This window comes from Condylura cristata, unplaced genomic scaffold (genome assembly GCF_000260355.1).
Source record: "Condylura cristata isolate star-nosed mole 26May11 unplaced genomic scaffold, ConCri1.0 scaffold00048, whole genome shotgun sequence".
NCBI lineage: Eukaryota > Metazoa > Chordata > Mammalia > Eulipotyphla > Talpidae > Condylura > Condylura cristata.
Genome location: NW_004567149.1, coordinates 1,646,483 through 1,662,331, shown reverse-complemented (window position 1 = coordinate 1,662,331; position 15,849 = coordinate 1,646,483). Strand labels below are relative to the sequence as shown.

The 15,849-nt window shown below is 48.7% G+C and overlaps 1 protein-coding gene and 1 long non-coding RNA gene across 3 annotated transcripts in view; one reads left to right on the top strand and one right to left on the bottom strand.

Annotated features, from left to right (window-relative positions):
* Positions 1–301: 301 nt before the first annotated feature.
* On the bottom strand, positions 302–4,295 carry LOC105854526. Its single transcript, XR_001146189.1, has 3 exons — positions 4,162–4,295; positions 2,247–2,314; positions 302–441 (listed from the first exon to the last, which is right to left on the bottom strand). It is a non-coding gene; the product is annotated as an uncharacterized LOC105854526 (long non-coding RNA).
* A 244-nt stretch (positions 4,296–4,539) lies between these two features.
* ECI2 (enoyl-CoA delta isomerase 2) overlaps positions 4,540–15,849 on the top strand; it is a 14,467-nt gene continuing 3,157 nt past the window's right edge. Inside the window, exons 1-8 of one of the 2 annotated variants that reach the window (XM_012734168.1) lie at positions 4,565–4,606; positions 5,434–5,559; positions 6,187–6,349; positions 8,623–8,721; positions 8,937–9,122; positions 10,380–10,449; positions 11,862–11,964; positions 12,885–13,005. In XM_012734168.1, coding sequence (XP_012589622.1) covers positions 6,242–6,349; positions 8,623–8,721; positions 8,937–9,122; positions 10,380–10,449; positions 11,862–11,964; positions 12,885–13,005 — 687 coding nt within the window. In that variant the 5' untranslated portion in view covers positions 4,565–4,606; positions 5,434–5,559; positions 6,187–6,241. Of the gene's footprint in view, positions 4,607–5,433; positions 5,560–6,186; positions 6,350–8,622; positions 8,722–8,936; positions 9,123–10,379; positions 10,450–11,861; positions 11,965–12,884; positions 13,006–15,849 lie in introns of both variants that reach the window. The other variant, XM_004694843.2, reaches the window with a different exon arrangement.

Sequence of the window (15,849 nt, the reverse complement as noted above, 5' to 3'; positions counted from 1 at the left end):
CATACTGTATTTCTCCCCTGCCTGGAAATCTACACTTAATAATACCATGATTTCCCCGGTAGAACTTTCTCTAGCCCATTCATATCACTCAATACAAAGGTAGCAATTCACTCGCAACTTGTTATCAACCATGGAAAACTGCAGCCTACAGAGAAATTTTCATCATCCAACAAACATTCACAGAATATTCTGTGTCAATCATAGTGTCAGGAGATGGGATGTGAGGTGACCGAAAGGGTAGGGCCCCACTCAGGGCGTCCTCTTGGGACAGTCATGCACAAATCCTGATACTAACGTGTACAGCGAGGGTGTGATGAGAAGGGGAGCCTCCTCGTAGAAGCGGGAGCTAAGTGGAGCTCAGGAGGAGAGAACACAAGCAGTCAGACTTCCGGGGCTGCGAGAACTCGGGCAGGCGGAGATGCAGAGGGCCTGAGCCTTCACCTGGAATACAAGGTGCCAGTGTGCGATGGCTGGAGGTGCCAGAGCAGAAGGGCCAGGACCAAACCTCGAGGGCCTTACAGGTCAGGCCTAGACGTCTGGCTCTGTTCAGAAGGCAGTAGTGACCCACAACAAGGTTTTCGGGCACTGGGAAAGGTAAGGGGAGAATTATGACAAGTGTAATATCAGACGTATTAGTTGGGGAGATCAGTGAGGAAGCAGAGCTGGACTGTGGAGGTGGGACTGAATCAGCAAAGCTGGTCAGTGGCTGTAACAGTAATCTAAGAGCAGAGGAGCCTCTAATGAGGACTGGGCTCCACGCAGTCAAGCTGCCCCTGGCTCACAAAGCCGTACAGAAGCTAACCTACCAGACAGCAGAGCCCAGCCCAGCCCGCTCAAATGCGCTCAGGACGCTCACAAGAGGTGAGTACAGTTGGGTGATTACCTCGAGTTTCACCTCAACAGTAAACTGTCTTTCTCTTCTTACTAATACAAATGACTGGTCTCGTGAATAAGCATTAACACGTTTGTCTTTCCCCCTCCTCTGATAAGTTTTTTCTTCTTTGTGACTGGACTGGTGTCTCAGATAACCATCAGCAAGTTTGTCTCTCAGATAACCATCAGCAAGTTTGTCTTTCCCTGTTCCTTGCAATTTCTCTTTCCTCGTTTGACAGGTTTACATTCTTGCTTCCCAAGGAATGGGGAGTCAAACAGCAGATGGCACCCACCGGTCCCCATCACTGTTCTGAGGCCTGCTCCCTCCCTTTGCAGACCCTGGCCACCTTCCCCCTTTTGTTTAGCTTTGCATAAATAACCTGCATCCTGCGCAAGAGCAGGACCGGTCTTTGGACATGAGTCTGCTGCCCTCCTTACTTGTCAACAAACCACTTCCCTTTTCCTCTGTCTCCTTTTTTTTTTTTTTGGCTGAGGGAAACTAAGGCCTGCGTTGGCTCAGTAACATTACCACAGCAGGAAACACACAGGCATTCTGCAGGCTCCATGGGTGAGAACACAAAACACATTATCCACAGCATGCTGGTGCCGCAATATTTGTAGCATACCCCTGGTGGTCCTGTGACCGGCCCAAAGCTGCACTGCCCAGCATCACAAGAGATGTGCCACATATCACTCTTTTGAAAAGATCAAAATTGACAGGCTAGTTTCTACTGTATGTATATTGCTTTAATGCCATCATAAAGTTGAAGATGGTAAGACACCCTGTTGGAGAACCCGAAGGCAAGAAGTGCTGAGACAAGGAGAATGTTGGGGTCATGCCTGGAAGATGGGCCAACACAGGCAGGAAGACTGGCCCGTGTCCAGACATGACGTCCTTTCCTGTGTGGGCAAAGCTAAGCTGGAGAAACAGGTCAGATTAAAAAGGGAGTAGGGCATACCAGATAAGGCAGGACCTTGGCAGTGAATGCACCTGGGGGAAGGCCACAAGCTGAGAAAGTGATTCACTGACTACTAACAAGGAAGTCAGGGTGCTTTGTATAGATACAGATGAGTTGCACAGGGCACTAGGGGGTGAGGCTTTGGTCCTCCTGGGTTCCGTTTCTCTTAAACTCTATTCTGTGTCTGTCATTTCTTTATTTCTAGGTTCTTCCGGGCCCCTTCCCTCAACTTTGTTTACTGAGGCTGGTCTCTAGCAAAGAACCATCATAAATTGGGGACTATCTGTAGAGATCAAAGAAAGAGTAACACAAACCTTGAGGAGGACCTAGTCAAGACAGGTAGAGGGAATTGGCAAGGGGTGGCAGGGATGTAGAGATATTTAGAACACAGAGCACTGGGCCTTGGAAACTTACAGAAATGAGTCAGGAGGCCAGGATGCTTCCAGATTCCTAGTTGGCACTGCCGATGCAATCAGGTGGCACTGGGAGAGGAGGAAAGGGAGAGATTTAATTGTCACACTGGTGGCTCACTACCAAAGGCTCAGCCCCAAGTTACAGTAGTGGTCAGGTTTTAGGCAGGCTGTATGAGGAAACTCGTCACCCCATGCATCACAGAGTAAGTGTTCTTTGTCGTCTGGGAAGGGGTCCAGGTGGCCAGGGCTACTACTTGGGCTCCAGCAAGCAGCAGACTCCAAGCCACAGACTCCCCCGCTTCAACAATACCTGATGGCTTAAATCACACACACACACACATACATAATCACTTTGACTTTCAAGAGTCACAAATGGTAGATTCTACTCTGTGATTGACACTTACGCACTTAGCCCCCTCACACCTGGTGACTGGTGACAACTCTGGAGATCTGGGATTCGCTGCATGCAGAACATCAACTCTCCTTCTAGACAGGGCCCTCCCCTATATTCAGTCCCCACACGGGACGACCTGGGTCAAAGGTTACCCTCTGAGAACTTCATAAACACCAGGGGAATCTGCTCAGACAACAGAGCAGAGAGCAGGCGAGGGCTTGACTACTGTCCTTGCTTCTCTCTTACTAGAAAACCTCCCACTCTGAGGCTCCAGCAGGCTTACAGGACAGCATGGAGAACTGGAGAAGCAGGCACACCAGTTCTACTTCCAGCGGCTCTCCCTCTCCCCACACAGAATGTGGGGCATCTCGCTGCTCACCCCGTCCTGAGAACTAGTGTCCTCACCCCACCCGCAAGGCCATGCCAGCTGGACGCTTGCCAATGCTTCAGCAGGCCAAAGGTGGAGCCAGGAAGAAATGCTTCCCAGCCACCTCTCCTCGTGCCAGTGCCAGCTTAAACAGGCCTTGGGGAAATGTCAGCTGGTGGCAAGACAAGTGACTTGTCCAGTGGGTGAAAAAAAAAAACAGAGTTTGAGGCTATTGCTCTGCAGGACATTAGCCAGCTGGCCTTGCAATCTAGCCCGCAGCTTTTCTTCATTGTTGTGTAACAACAGGTAAATGTGTAGTGTTATATAGTGACATACACCAGTCTTGCAAATTCTTTTCTTCAGCACATATCTGCTGGCTCCCTGGTCAATCGCCATGTAAGCCCTCGACACAGGCTTCTTTTGCATTTTTCAAGGCAATTCCCTGTGCCCCAGCTTTCACTTGTTAACATGACAGTTTCTGGCACGACCGTGATATACTGTTTCACAATCCACCTTGCAGGGGACTTTTAAAAAGCACTGATCATGCTAGGATCTTTCTGTGGCTTTGCATTTCCGACAAGCACGTTTCATGCCCTCCACGGTGCTCCTGCAGCCGGGGAGAGTGTCGGGACCTTGACTCCCGCTGGGCTTGCAACACTCCCCGATAAAGAGTTAAGAAAGGTTATAGGGACATGCAGCCTGTCCTGGCTTTCACACTTGAACCCAGCTGACTGCTTCAGCAATGGGCGCCCAGAACCAAGATGCTGGGCACTGAGTTGCCCAAGACTGGTCACCTGCCCCTGCTCAGGTCTTTGGACAAGTCACCTCATGAGTCTTTCTGGACCTCAATGTCCACATTGACAAAATGGGGCTGCCTGTCTTCCCTACTCTGTCGCTCAAAGAACGAATAACGGCCTGGTACGTCATAGGCAGCCCCCCAAGTGTCCGCCTCAGTGGACACCCCACGTCCCGGGCTTCTTGGTCATGGCGCCTTGGCACCGGTTTGGGGATTTTTCTGGTTTCGTTCTCCGGCACTGGACTAGGTGACAGCCCAAGACCGACGAATTCACAGTTGGCAACTGACGGGAAAGACGGGCTGGAAACGCCTGAGAGACACCTGCGGTTTGATGTTTACCACACTCAGCAGTTGCCCACCTCTCGCCGGAAACGCCGGGCTGTGGCTCCGGAGCTGGGCGCTGGGACGCGGGAGCACCGCCGGCGGGACCCCGCGTAGGGCGCCCGGTCCCCGGTAGCCTCAGGAATTTCGGCGTCCGTTACAGGCCGCCGCCCTCTCGCCCGGCGGGAGACGCCGCGGCGCCCAAGGACCCAGTCAGCGTCGCGGCGGGTCGTCACGTCTCCGCCCCGCGAACGCCGGGGGAGCACGACGCCCCGCCCCGCCCGGCCCTGTGCTCTCTCCGGGGCCCCTGGCCCCGCCCAGGCCCCGCCCCTTCTCCATTCCGACCAATGGCGTCCCCGCTCCTCCCCGCCTCCCGCCCCCGAGCGCCAGACGTGTTCGCAGGCCCCGCCCATGCCCGGGACTCGCTATGGCCGGGGTGGCGGGGCGGCTGGCGCGGCGCTGGAGCTGGAGCGCGTTCCGGAGGTGAGCGCTGGGCTGGGCGCGCTAGGTCGCCCGCGGGCCGCCGCCGTCCTGACCAGGCGCCAGGCCCGGGCCCTTCTTCCCCGCCTTGTCGTCTCGGCCAGCCACGGGGTTATCATTTCAGCCCGCGGGAGGGTGACGTGCAGTGTCCTTCGCAAAGGGGCGCCCTCCTCGGCCCGGCCCGGCGCGTCCGGTGGACGCGTCGGGAGCCGCCTCCCGCGCCTGCGCCCCGCCCACACGGCCGCCGGTGCCCTGGGGCGCAGACGGGGTTGCCAAACCGCGATCGCGCCCTCAGGCCCGTTAGCAGCCGTGTGCGTTCGGGCGTGTGCTTTCTGGAAGTGCATCTGTTACATAAAGTTAAATTCTGGGTTCTGAAGCCCCCAAACGCGTCTACGCACGGGGAGCGAGAAAACCCCCGGAACGTGGTGCTGATTTTCCGGATGGCATAGGGTTAGCGGTCGTGTTTTGTATTCTAAAAAAACTCCGAGATAAGTAAGTTTCCACCAGGTTGGGTGCAACCGTGCACTTTTAGCCATTAGCACTTTTCCTTTTATTTTCTACTTGGAACTGGCCAAGTGCGAAATTCGCCTGAAAGGCAGGCTTTTTCACTTGATAATCTGATAGAAAATTTATTGAAGACCGAATTTCTTGAATTCCACACGGGTCATTTTAAGATTTGATATAGCGTTCATCATACTCAAGTGCAGTGTTAGAGGAGATAGACTGGTTAGATTTCGGCTTTATTTGGAACAATCATTTCGCTCTTGGATGCCTTTAAACTTTGATTCAGGGTCGTGTCATGAGCATTTATTTTTTCTTTTGTGCCTCAGTTGAAGTTTCCCTGCCCCTTCTGCTCACTCGCTTGGATCTTGTTTCTGCTTTGTTGCTGCCCCGCTGGTTTAACAACTTGCAGCGGGGCTATTCCGCTTAACCCAGCTTCACCGTGTCCACAGCAGGTACATTTCGCTACCCAGCCTCCCGCTTCCCCCTCACCCCACCCCACCCCACTTTGGTCCCAATCCAGAGAAAGGAGGCGCTCTCTTGCTGTAACCCCTGCCCCTGCTCCCCGTCCTTCTGAGCATTTCCTGTATCTTCACACTTTCTCCCACTGGGATGGATGTGGGACACATGTCTTGCTGAGCCGGGAGGATAGAATTGATGGTTAAGAATTTATACCTTGTTCATCTGTGAGTGCTAAGGCTGTTCTGGAACAGACCATGGGGCACAATTGACTAAAATTCTTTCTGTGCATTTTAACTCCCTGAAGTCTCTTATCTCCTGCTTCTAACTTTTATCAAGCAGATAAAAGAATTTTGCCTCTGGCAAAGTTTGCACCACTTCTAGATCATTTTTCTTTACCTACATTTAACTTGAGTTGCTCCAAATACCACGTTGGATTATCACTGAAAAATTACTCCATTTAGCCTCCTACAGTTACCTTATCTGGGGAATCATCTTGGAAACCTCTAACCCTTTGCAGCCGGCTCACAGGGAGGGAGTGGGGAGGTTAGAGAAAATATTTATAGAGAACACCACATTCTGTGCAAGGCCTGACAGCGAGAAACCAGTCTGCCTGTTTGCAGCCCTGTGCAGGTCACCTGCTCCCAGGCATTCCCGCTGCACGTGAGCGGAACAGCAATGATGGCCACTCAGGCGGACTTTGAAAATGCTATGAGTCAGGTGAAGCTTTTGAAAAAGGATCCAGGAAATGAAGTGAAGCTAAAACTCTACGCACTCTATAAACAGGTAAGTGTCTGAGGTCTAGTAGAACCTAGAGATATTTTGAGCAGGTAACTTCTTCAAACTATGCTGGATGTTTCACTGAAATATGACTTTAAAGAGTTTTGGGTTTGTGTCGCTACCTTTCCTCTGAAGTGTCTCCAGGAGCATGTTGGTATGCTGGACTTTGAAGTACACTTGTCTTCCACTTCTCAGAGTGCCTCTGCCCCTCTGTCAGGAGCTGCTTTCCACAGCCTGAGTATTTATGATGTCAACGCTTCTTCCCTGTGTGTGCCATCGTAGGTCTTAGGTGTTATTTGGGATGACTTGTAGGATGGTCTGGTAGTGCCCCAGAATGTTTCCGTATAAATGAAAGGTAATTATTTTTTTACTTTATGCCGTTTGGGCTTAAGAACGTTTTCAGAAAAACACCACTTTTGAGTAAAAGGGGAAGCCTGTACTGGTAAGGCAAAAGGTAACCCTTCAGGATCACTCCAGAGTAAAAGACTTAAAAGATACCCCAACCAGATGCGTAGGCCTTGTCTGAGTGCTGACTAGAGTAAATGAATTGAGACTCAGTGCTTTTCCGGCAACTGGGGAAGCTTGAATGCAGAGTCCTGGGTGACACCGAAAAAGGAGCTGGTGCTCATGGAGTCATGTTTGCATAAGAACATGTTGATTCTCCTTCGGTGCCTGTTAAATGTGCAGAGGTAAAGTCGAGTGGGGTTGGGATTTACTAAGATAATTAAACAGAAAAGAGAGAAGAGGATGGGGGAGGTAGCAATAATAGCAAGAAAAAACAAAGTTCTTGATCTTGATGATGAGTATTAAAAATCCCAGACAATGGTCTGCTTTGGTGTGAGTCTGAACTTAAGTTTTTAACTTGCAGCGTCCAGATATTTCCTGGCAAAGTCAGTTCTGGCCTCCTGCACGCCTCTTTCCTGTGGGTGTGGAGAGAGTTAAGAATTTAATTTGGCCTGTAAAAAAGGCCTGACCTTTGCTCCTGGCTTGTGGGAGTTGATCTCTGGGCCCACGAAGCGCCATGGAAGTTTTTGTTTACCTGCATAGTCTGACAGTGGAGCTAGAGTGGGACTCACACCTCGGAGTCGTGAACTAGGGTGGGGCCTCTCGCTCTCACAATCGTCCGTACCTGCGGGATGGAGCCCCCGAGGGACACCGAGGTTTGCGTGAGCTCCCCTAACGGACCTGTCCTCTGTGTGTGTGAAGTCAGTTCTGGGGGAGATGAGTTGTCCTGACTGACGGGGGTGTGAGGGTGCTTCCCCAGGCCCCTGGCGTGTCTCCTCCCTCACTGTCAGTGTGTACGCTTTCCCCAGGAGGCCGTAGGCTACCGTAATATCTCCCAGTGAGTTCTGCAAGTCATCCTAGCAGATTACTGAACCTGAGGGTGGTCTCAGGAGCCCCCCACCTTGGCGCCTGGCATCAGAAGTAGGCGAAATCTTGTTGGCTGTGTGGCCTCTAAGTTTCTCAGGTGGCTGATGCTTGCAGGGTGACACCTAGCTGTCTGTCCTGTAAAATCTTATCCTGCTTTGCTTCCTGGCTTTCCAAAGCCTCTTTCTTCTTGCTTCTTTTAGTTAACTACAATTTTAATAGGGTTATTAAACGGAGTTTCAAATAGCCATGTCTAAAAAGCAGCTGATATTGGTCATTTTTTTTTTTTTTCGTCTCAAAACACTCACTCCATTCACCCTGAGCAACAACAAAAAAACTGAGGTGCCTTTTGCTTTCTTCTTGTATGTCTTTCACTCTGTTCTGGAAGGGCTGGTGGGTCTGACTGTCGCTCCCACGGCTTCCCCTCACAGCTCTGTTACTCCATTTCTGAAAATTTACCACTAAATGAGGGGGATGGTTTTAATCTTTGAATGAGCTTTCAGCATATATTGTGAGTTTCCAAATGTTGCTCAACTAGTTACCTCTGAAGTTAGTTTGCTTGAATATTTTGCTTGTCTATGAAAATGTGATCAGTCATAGAAAATCACTGAGCTATTAGAATTTTTTTAAAAAGTGCTTTCCCCAAAACCCTCCTCTTGCATTATTTTTACATTTGCGCAGTAAAAACACAGGGACCGATGGTCGAGAGCACACATTGTCTCTTCCAGGCCTTTTCCCAGTTGTTTGTACATGTTTTAGCAGGAGCCTCAGAGGGAGAGGGGAAAGTTCACCTAGATTTATGTAACTTGTCCCAGGATTGGGAGGTGGGAGGACACATTCATCTAGTTGTGCGATTTATTTATGGCTCCACTTGGCATGAGTATCTGACCATAGCCACCCCCTTTTCACAGGCCACCGAGGGTCCTTGTAATGTGCCCAAGCCAGGGGTGTTCGACTTCGTCAATAAGGCCAAGTGGGACGCATGGAGTGGCCTGGGCAACGTGTCCAAGGTAAGCGTCCTTCTCACTTTGCTCCTGTTTGACTGGCTGTTGCCCGAGCACAAACTGGGTGCTTCTCCTTGAGGAGCCATTGTGGGTGCAGAGCTTTGAGATGGTGACGTGCTCTGTTGAGCCATTCTTCATTGTAAGATGCTGTTTGTCAGCATTGCACGTTTCTCAAATGCTTGTTGATCGCCGGCTGAAACTAGTTGTCATCTTCTCTTCAGGAAACTGCCAGGCAGAACTATGTGGATTTGGTGTCCAGTTTGAGGTCCTCTGAGTCCACTAGCCAGGTAAAGCCTGGCGCAGAGAGTCAGCAAGGGACCTATGAAACCCTGGTGGTGACCTCGGACGACGGCATCACAAAGATCGTGCTGAACCGGCCGGCCAAGAAGAACGCCATCACCACCAAGGTGACTCTTCCTGTCCAGGGACTTTGTCCTCTTTTCCTTGACCTCCTCTGTCACACTCAGAAATGGGCATTTCACGTCATTCCTGTTGTTGTGCTGTCTCTGGTTTGATTTGTGCAGGGGGGTGAATTATGGTGGCTTCTTCCTACAATATATGCTGTCTGTCATTGTTGAGAGGTGTGACTTTCCTGATGAGGGAAGCACAAATGAACGAGTGTAACTGGGCATACATGACGTAAGGACACGCCTAGAGGTGTGCTCCCAGCCGCCCACCACCCAGCCTGCCAGGGCACAGGTCCCCAAAGTATCTTCACATGCCTTAGACTCTGTTCTCCTTGTGGAGAGCTGTGGTTTGTAGAAGAAATAGGAAGAAGTGGATCTAACAGAGCAGAGATTAAACAGCAGAGTTGCTTCACAAGGACACCTCAGACTTCGCTCTGCCATTGAACTAGAATGATAATAAAAAGTGACCGCTTGAGCTCTTTCCCCTTGGAAAAAATTATAGAGAATGAACTGGATGCTTGGTGTTGAACTGGGCTCAAAATCTGAGAGCAGCCCACTTCCACTGGGTTTGTTATCTACATCAAAGCAGAAAGTGCGTTCAACTTACAATAGCCGTGAGGCAGTGGGACATGTGCCGCTCTGTAATTAAAGCGCTTGGTGCAAACCTTTCCTTTTCCTACATGGAAATCTCAGTAAGGTAGAAGTGTCACAAATTTTACATCCACCAGGAGTTGTAATGTCCACACAGCCACGTTTCTCAGAGATGTCAGATTTCAAATACTGCCCTGGAAATCCCTGCCTTTCACTCACGTCGTGAACACCTCCCAGCCAGCCCCAGCACCCACGCTGTCTCGTAAGGTCCCAACCGAAACAGCATTGCATGGGACACTTTCTCAGGTCACCTCTCTGTCTCCCTGGTTAAGTCTCAGTGCTTCCTCTGTTCTGCCACTTTATACTTGCCACCTAGCTTAGAGCTTTCCCCCTCCCAATTCCAGAGGCTCTGCCTCTTTGGTTTACTCCTGGAGAAAAGTGGGCATGGCCCTGCACGTATTTTAACATGTCATAGGGACACAACACACATCACTAATGGAATGAGAGCGAAATCCTGTCGCGGGGCATGGCAACCTTGCAGTGATATTGACCCAGACAGCCCGGACGTTTGGCGCCTAGCAGAGAGCAGGCTCGCAGACTGTCCCCAGAGGGGCCACCGAGCGAGATGCCCGCGGTCAGAGCCCTGTTCCTCTCTCCCTCCCCTAGATGTATCATGAGATCATACTTGCGCTGCAGGCTGCCAGCAAGGATGACTCAGCCTTGACTGTCTTAACAGGTAAGACATTTTCTTGGACCATTTAATGGCGTTTCTATCTTGGGGGGTTCCCTGCTTGATGGGAGATTAGTAAGAAAGTTCTAAATCTTTGCCAGGACTGAAGGATTCTTTATTGTTAAGTATATATAGCAAATATGATAGACACAGGATTGACACTGTTATCATGTAAAAAGTAGATACAAATTGGTGAGAAAAATACTAAATTAGGGGTACACACTTGGAACATATTTAGTGTTATGTGATGTTGCTTAAAGAAAAACAAAACTGTGGGCACCTTGGGGGTGGGGGTGATGTGGTCACACAGATCTGAAGAACAACCAAGGTATCCCCCCAAATCAAACGATTCTGTAAATCAGTGATTCCTCAGTTTAAAAAAATGTTCTAAAGATCTGTCAGATACAGCAGTGACTAAAACTAAATGGACAGTTGACCTGAGAAAGTTCAGATAGAAGACAAATACGAAAAGTACAGTCTCGTTAATACTCATAAATACAGTGATGAAATTCTATTAAAATGATGAGATTCTATTTTTATACTGTAAAATGGCCACGTTCTCATTATAACCAATTTGGGCAGTGTTGACGTAAGCGTGCCTCTTCTGTCTTGCTGAAAGGCTCAATGGCTGTAAGAAGTGCGAGGAGGTACCAGGGCATTCTGCAGTGTATAAAATGTTCATATCCTATGGTACAGGAATCGTATCGTACTTCTGGGAATTTTTTTCGGGAGATCAGCTAAGAAAGGGGAAGCTTAAGCAAGCTTTTGCAGCATTACATATAGTTGTGAAAACATCCTAACTACACTGCCATGAGAGAATGCTGAACCAAATCGTAGCCTGCCCACCCTCTTTCCTAGTGCACACGCAGGAACAATTGTAGTTGTCAACACATACTGAAAATGTTCAATATGTATTGTTCAACCTAAAAATTGCAGTAGTTTTGGTTCTAACTAGAAAATACTGTGGATGATGCTATGGGCCTGGGTCATTGAGAACATGAAAAATGAAACTCATTGATTTGCAAGGGGCTGTGTGTCGTGGTTAATGCTGAGGCTTAGACTCGGTCAGCTGGAGCTAAACCTTAGCTTTGTTTCTTAGTACTTGTGAGCAACCTCTGCTTCCCATATGGAAAAGTGTTGCCCAGCATGAGAAGTCCAGGGAGAGGCAGGCCAGGGACGTGGGGATCGAACTCGTGCTGCAGTGGCGGTGGCTGGCTTTGCCGTGCTGTGCTTTAACCGGGTGCGCCACCGGGGAGGGCCCTATTTATGTGTTTTAGATCAGTGTTGAGCATGTTCAGCAGCCTATAAAAGAGGGCAGGAAGCACCGATTTTTCCAGTGCTTGCCACAGAGCCTGGCACAAAGCAAATAGGCACTAGCCATAAATACACAGTGACATGTTCATTTATCTTATTTACAGGAAACGGTGATTACTACTGTAGTGGAAACGATCTGACTAACTTCACCGATATTCCCCCTGGTGGAGTAGAGCAGAAGGCTAAAGATAGTGCCGTTTTACTGAGGTAAGTGGGACACTGTTCTGATCCCGGACGGCTCTTACTAGTCATCAAAGGGGTGTTTAGTTGAGCAAAATTGAAATAAAATAAGTCTATGGGGCCTCCCTGGTGGCTCAAAAGGTTAAGTCTCAGCACTACGAAGCTATCTGGAGCATGAGTTCCATCCCCAGCCAGGAGTGACCCACATAGCACAGAAAACCCCTCTTGTCTCACCCGCTGCTCCCCTCAGCAGTGTATTTCAGTGGATCCACCTGTTCTGTTCCCCACTTTGTCTCTGGTGAGTCTTCTCACCCCCACCCCCCTGCACTTCTGGCCTACTCCACAGTTCTTGTATGCATAAATAAGTAAAATACTTATTTAAAGTAGATTAATAAAATACTTCTATGGCAATCTAATTGGGGTGACTCTGGACAGTGTGTTTCTCCAAACTGCATCAGTAACTGGACACTCACTGCATCACTTTAGCTTTTTTTACCTGCTCCTCTACATGAGATGTGAGTGGAAGGCAACGAGGAGACTGTAGAGTACGAAAACCCTCTCCTGTTGAGGCAGAGGAGGTCGGCCTCCCCCAGCAGAGGAATGCTTGACTTCCCCGTGGCTGGTGACAGGCACTGGGAGCAGCTCATAAGCACGAGGTTCCGCGACCCTCCCGCTTATCCGCTTCGTCTCTCGTTCCCCTGAGCTGTGACAGGTTTCAGCATCTTAACCCCCAAGTGTCACCTTAGTGCCCAGATCACCACATCTGAACAGGGTCAAACTCCAGGACTCCCTGCGGCTCCTCCCAGTGCCATACTGCGCCAACTCTGGGGACCAGGGAGGGGTGCGTGGGGCAGCCCCGGGGGTGTGCAGACACCCCAGCCGAGACGGGGGTGCGTGATTTCTGCTCGCCGCTCACTCATGCGCACTTTGTATTTCCTTTTCTGCAGGGACTTTGTAAACTGCTTTATAGACTTTCCTAAGCCCCTCATCGCCGTGGTCAACGGGCCCGCCGTGGGGATCTCTGTCACTCTTCTCGGGCTATTTGACATCGTGTATGCAACTGACAAGGTAAGTCGCCCCCGGCATTTATCAGGCTGTGCCAGGAACAGCGATCTTTTGAGCTTTCCTTCATACGCCTTTAAGTACCCTTTACAACTGTAAACAGATTACCTATGGCTTACGTTACAGTGGCTAAATTTAAATTTTGCCCAAAGAATTTGTCTAGCTCATTGTAGATTGCCTTAGTGGCTTTGTTTTCCTAAACACCAGTATGTTTAAACATTGCCCCAAGTCTTTGGTTCTGTATTCTCATCAGATTATGCACCCAAGTAGTCAGGAGACCTTGAAATTTTGTTATCAGGGTGGAAAAAGCAGCATCTTTGCTGGTGCAGTGGATTGTTGGATAACTTTTTACCAGGTAAATGAATTCTGGAGTTGAAAACTTTAGCATGAAGTTATCTACTCTCACTCTGTCCTTAGCAGATAGATATCTGAAGCTCAGAGATGTTATTTGCACAAAACTGAAGTCAGCCTGGTACTCAGCACTGAAAGAAAGACCCAGAGTGTAGTTTCTGTTCTTCGTGGCATAGTAACAGATGTCAAGGTAGAAAGTAAATCTTGAGAAAAAGGAAAGGTTAAAAATCACTCCCCGTCTCAGCACTGAGACAAGACCCACTCTGGGTTAACTGACTTTTCTTGCCATTTAGAGATAACCATGCCAACCACTGGTGATTTACTTATCTAATTTAACCAGCCAGATCCTAAGGCTCTTTGTAATTGTTGTCTAAGAGCAAAGGTGTGCCGACCATTCGTCTTAAACCCTTTGTAAGGTGGAACTTTTACTCTAGAGCTAATAGCCACAGCTAGAGTTACAGATTTTTAAGTAGTGGTGAAGTTTGACAATCTATAAGTTTGGGAGAAACACTTGGCTATTACAACTGAAGAGAGTCCTGATTTTGTTCGGAGGTTATTTCCCTACAAACAGGATCTAGTGTAGGGGTCTCAGCTGTCTGGTTATCTTGTACTGGACTTCATGGCACCAGACTGGCATGTTGGTACCTCTAATTCTTATTAGTAATTTCCCCCTAAAGGAAAACAGATCCAAGGGGCTTGGCTGCCCAGTCACTATAGGTAAACATGTCTGCAGAAAGGCAGAATTCACTCGTCTTTGGTCACTTTCTACAAGTAAAATGGTCACTTCATTCTCCTGCCTTGTATGGGGTTGGAGCTAAGGGTCCTTTTCTTCAGTACTTGGGCAAATATCCCACTTGAATTTTGCCCTGATTATCCCACTGAATTCAAGATGGGTATCATATATATTCTCTTTAAGATTTCTAGGACTTCCATCTTCTGATACAAATGGGAACTAAAATTGGAATTTTTATATATATTAGATACTGTGTGTGTGTGTGTGTGTGTGTACAAGTCTGCATGTAATTTAAATGCTAGGAGATTTGGCTCAAAGTAAAAATACTTAATACACAGTAACTAATCTCTGCTAACAACCCACCCAAGGGATTTCAACCAAGTTTCAATAAAAATCAGGCAAAGATCCAGCAGGGAAAACCTCTGAGGGGACATTTATTACCTGGGCTCTGTCAAACCCTACAGGATTGCTCTGACTTCATGACTAAATGCCAGATTAAATGTGGGTTAACATTAGTCTGTACAGCCACATTATTCCTTACAACAAACAGTAGTCAATGGTGCCTCTCAGCTTCTTGGCCCCCGCAGGGATGGCCTATGCAGTTTCCTCTACCAGTTACGGGAAACTTGGACATGGACAGTGTCTGTCAGTGCCCCGGGCCCGAGGCACCCTGCACACTAGTCACTTCACGCACACAGAGCAGCAGGTCTCGCCCTTGCACCGCAGCTGAGGACGCTGGCAGAGTGCAGACTCCCAGCGTCACCTGGCCGATGCCAGAGCCCACACCCTCTGCGCTGGCTCTGACGTCAGCCAGCTGATTGCCAGCCACAGCTACGAGGAAGGTAGCCATGGCCCTCGTCAGGCCCTCGTGAGGCTGCGCGGCACCTGCTGGGGGCCCTGGGCTGGGGTTGCTTGGTGTTTTTTGTCGTTTTTCTTTCCTAGTTTCTTGTTTATAGTCTTCAGGCTGTGACTTCTCAGCCTTTCATCTTGGGGAAAAGAGAAGAGAGTTGACCTATCAACTTTTTCTATTTCTATTATATTGATTTATATGGCGCCTGTATTGCATTTTATATTTTCTAACAAGTAATTCATTTTAAAAGAACATAATCCTATGTGATTATGGAAAGTGAAGTCTAGATCTTTACATATTGGTGATTATAAATTAATTCCCTCTCATAAGGACTTTTCATTTATCAAGGAATTCAAAACTATTTCTTAAATCTGGAAAAACGCCAAGATTAATTCTAAATAAACAATATGGGATTAGAGGACCTTCCCTCGTAGTGCAACGGGTTAAAGCACAGCGGTGTGAAGCTCTTCTCAGCCACTGCAGCACTGGTTCGATCCCCGGCGAGGGAGCTGACCCGGCCAGGCATAGCAGACCTCTCCTGACCCACCCGCTGCTCCCCTCAGAAGTGTGCTCCAGTCCATCTTCCTGTTCTGCTCCCCACTCTGTGGTGAATCCTCTCACCACCGCCCCCAGACCTCTGGCCTGTACCCCAGTTCTGTATGCATAAATAAATATATCTTTAAAAATAAAATAACAATATGGGATTAGAGTCTAGTAAAGTTAACCAAAAAAAAAAAATCCAAGCTAAAATCAAGACTAATGATGGATTGTAGAAACCATTTTTCAACGGCTATAATAAAAGCCAATCTCTCTGTTGTATTTTTTTTTTAAAGATTTATTTAAAAATTTTAACATAGGCCAGAGGTGTGGTGGATGAGAGGATTCACCATGAGGGGGAAGCAGAACAGCAGATCTA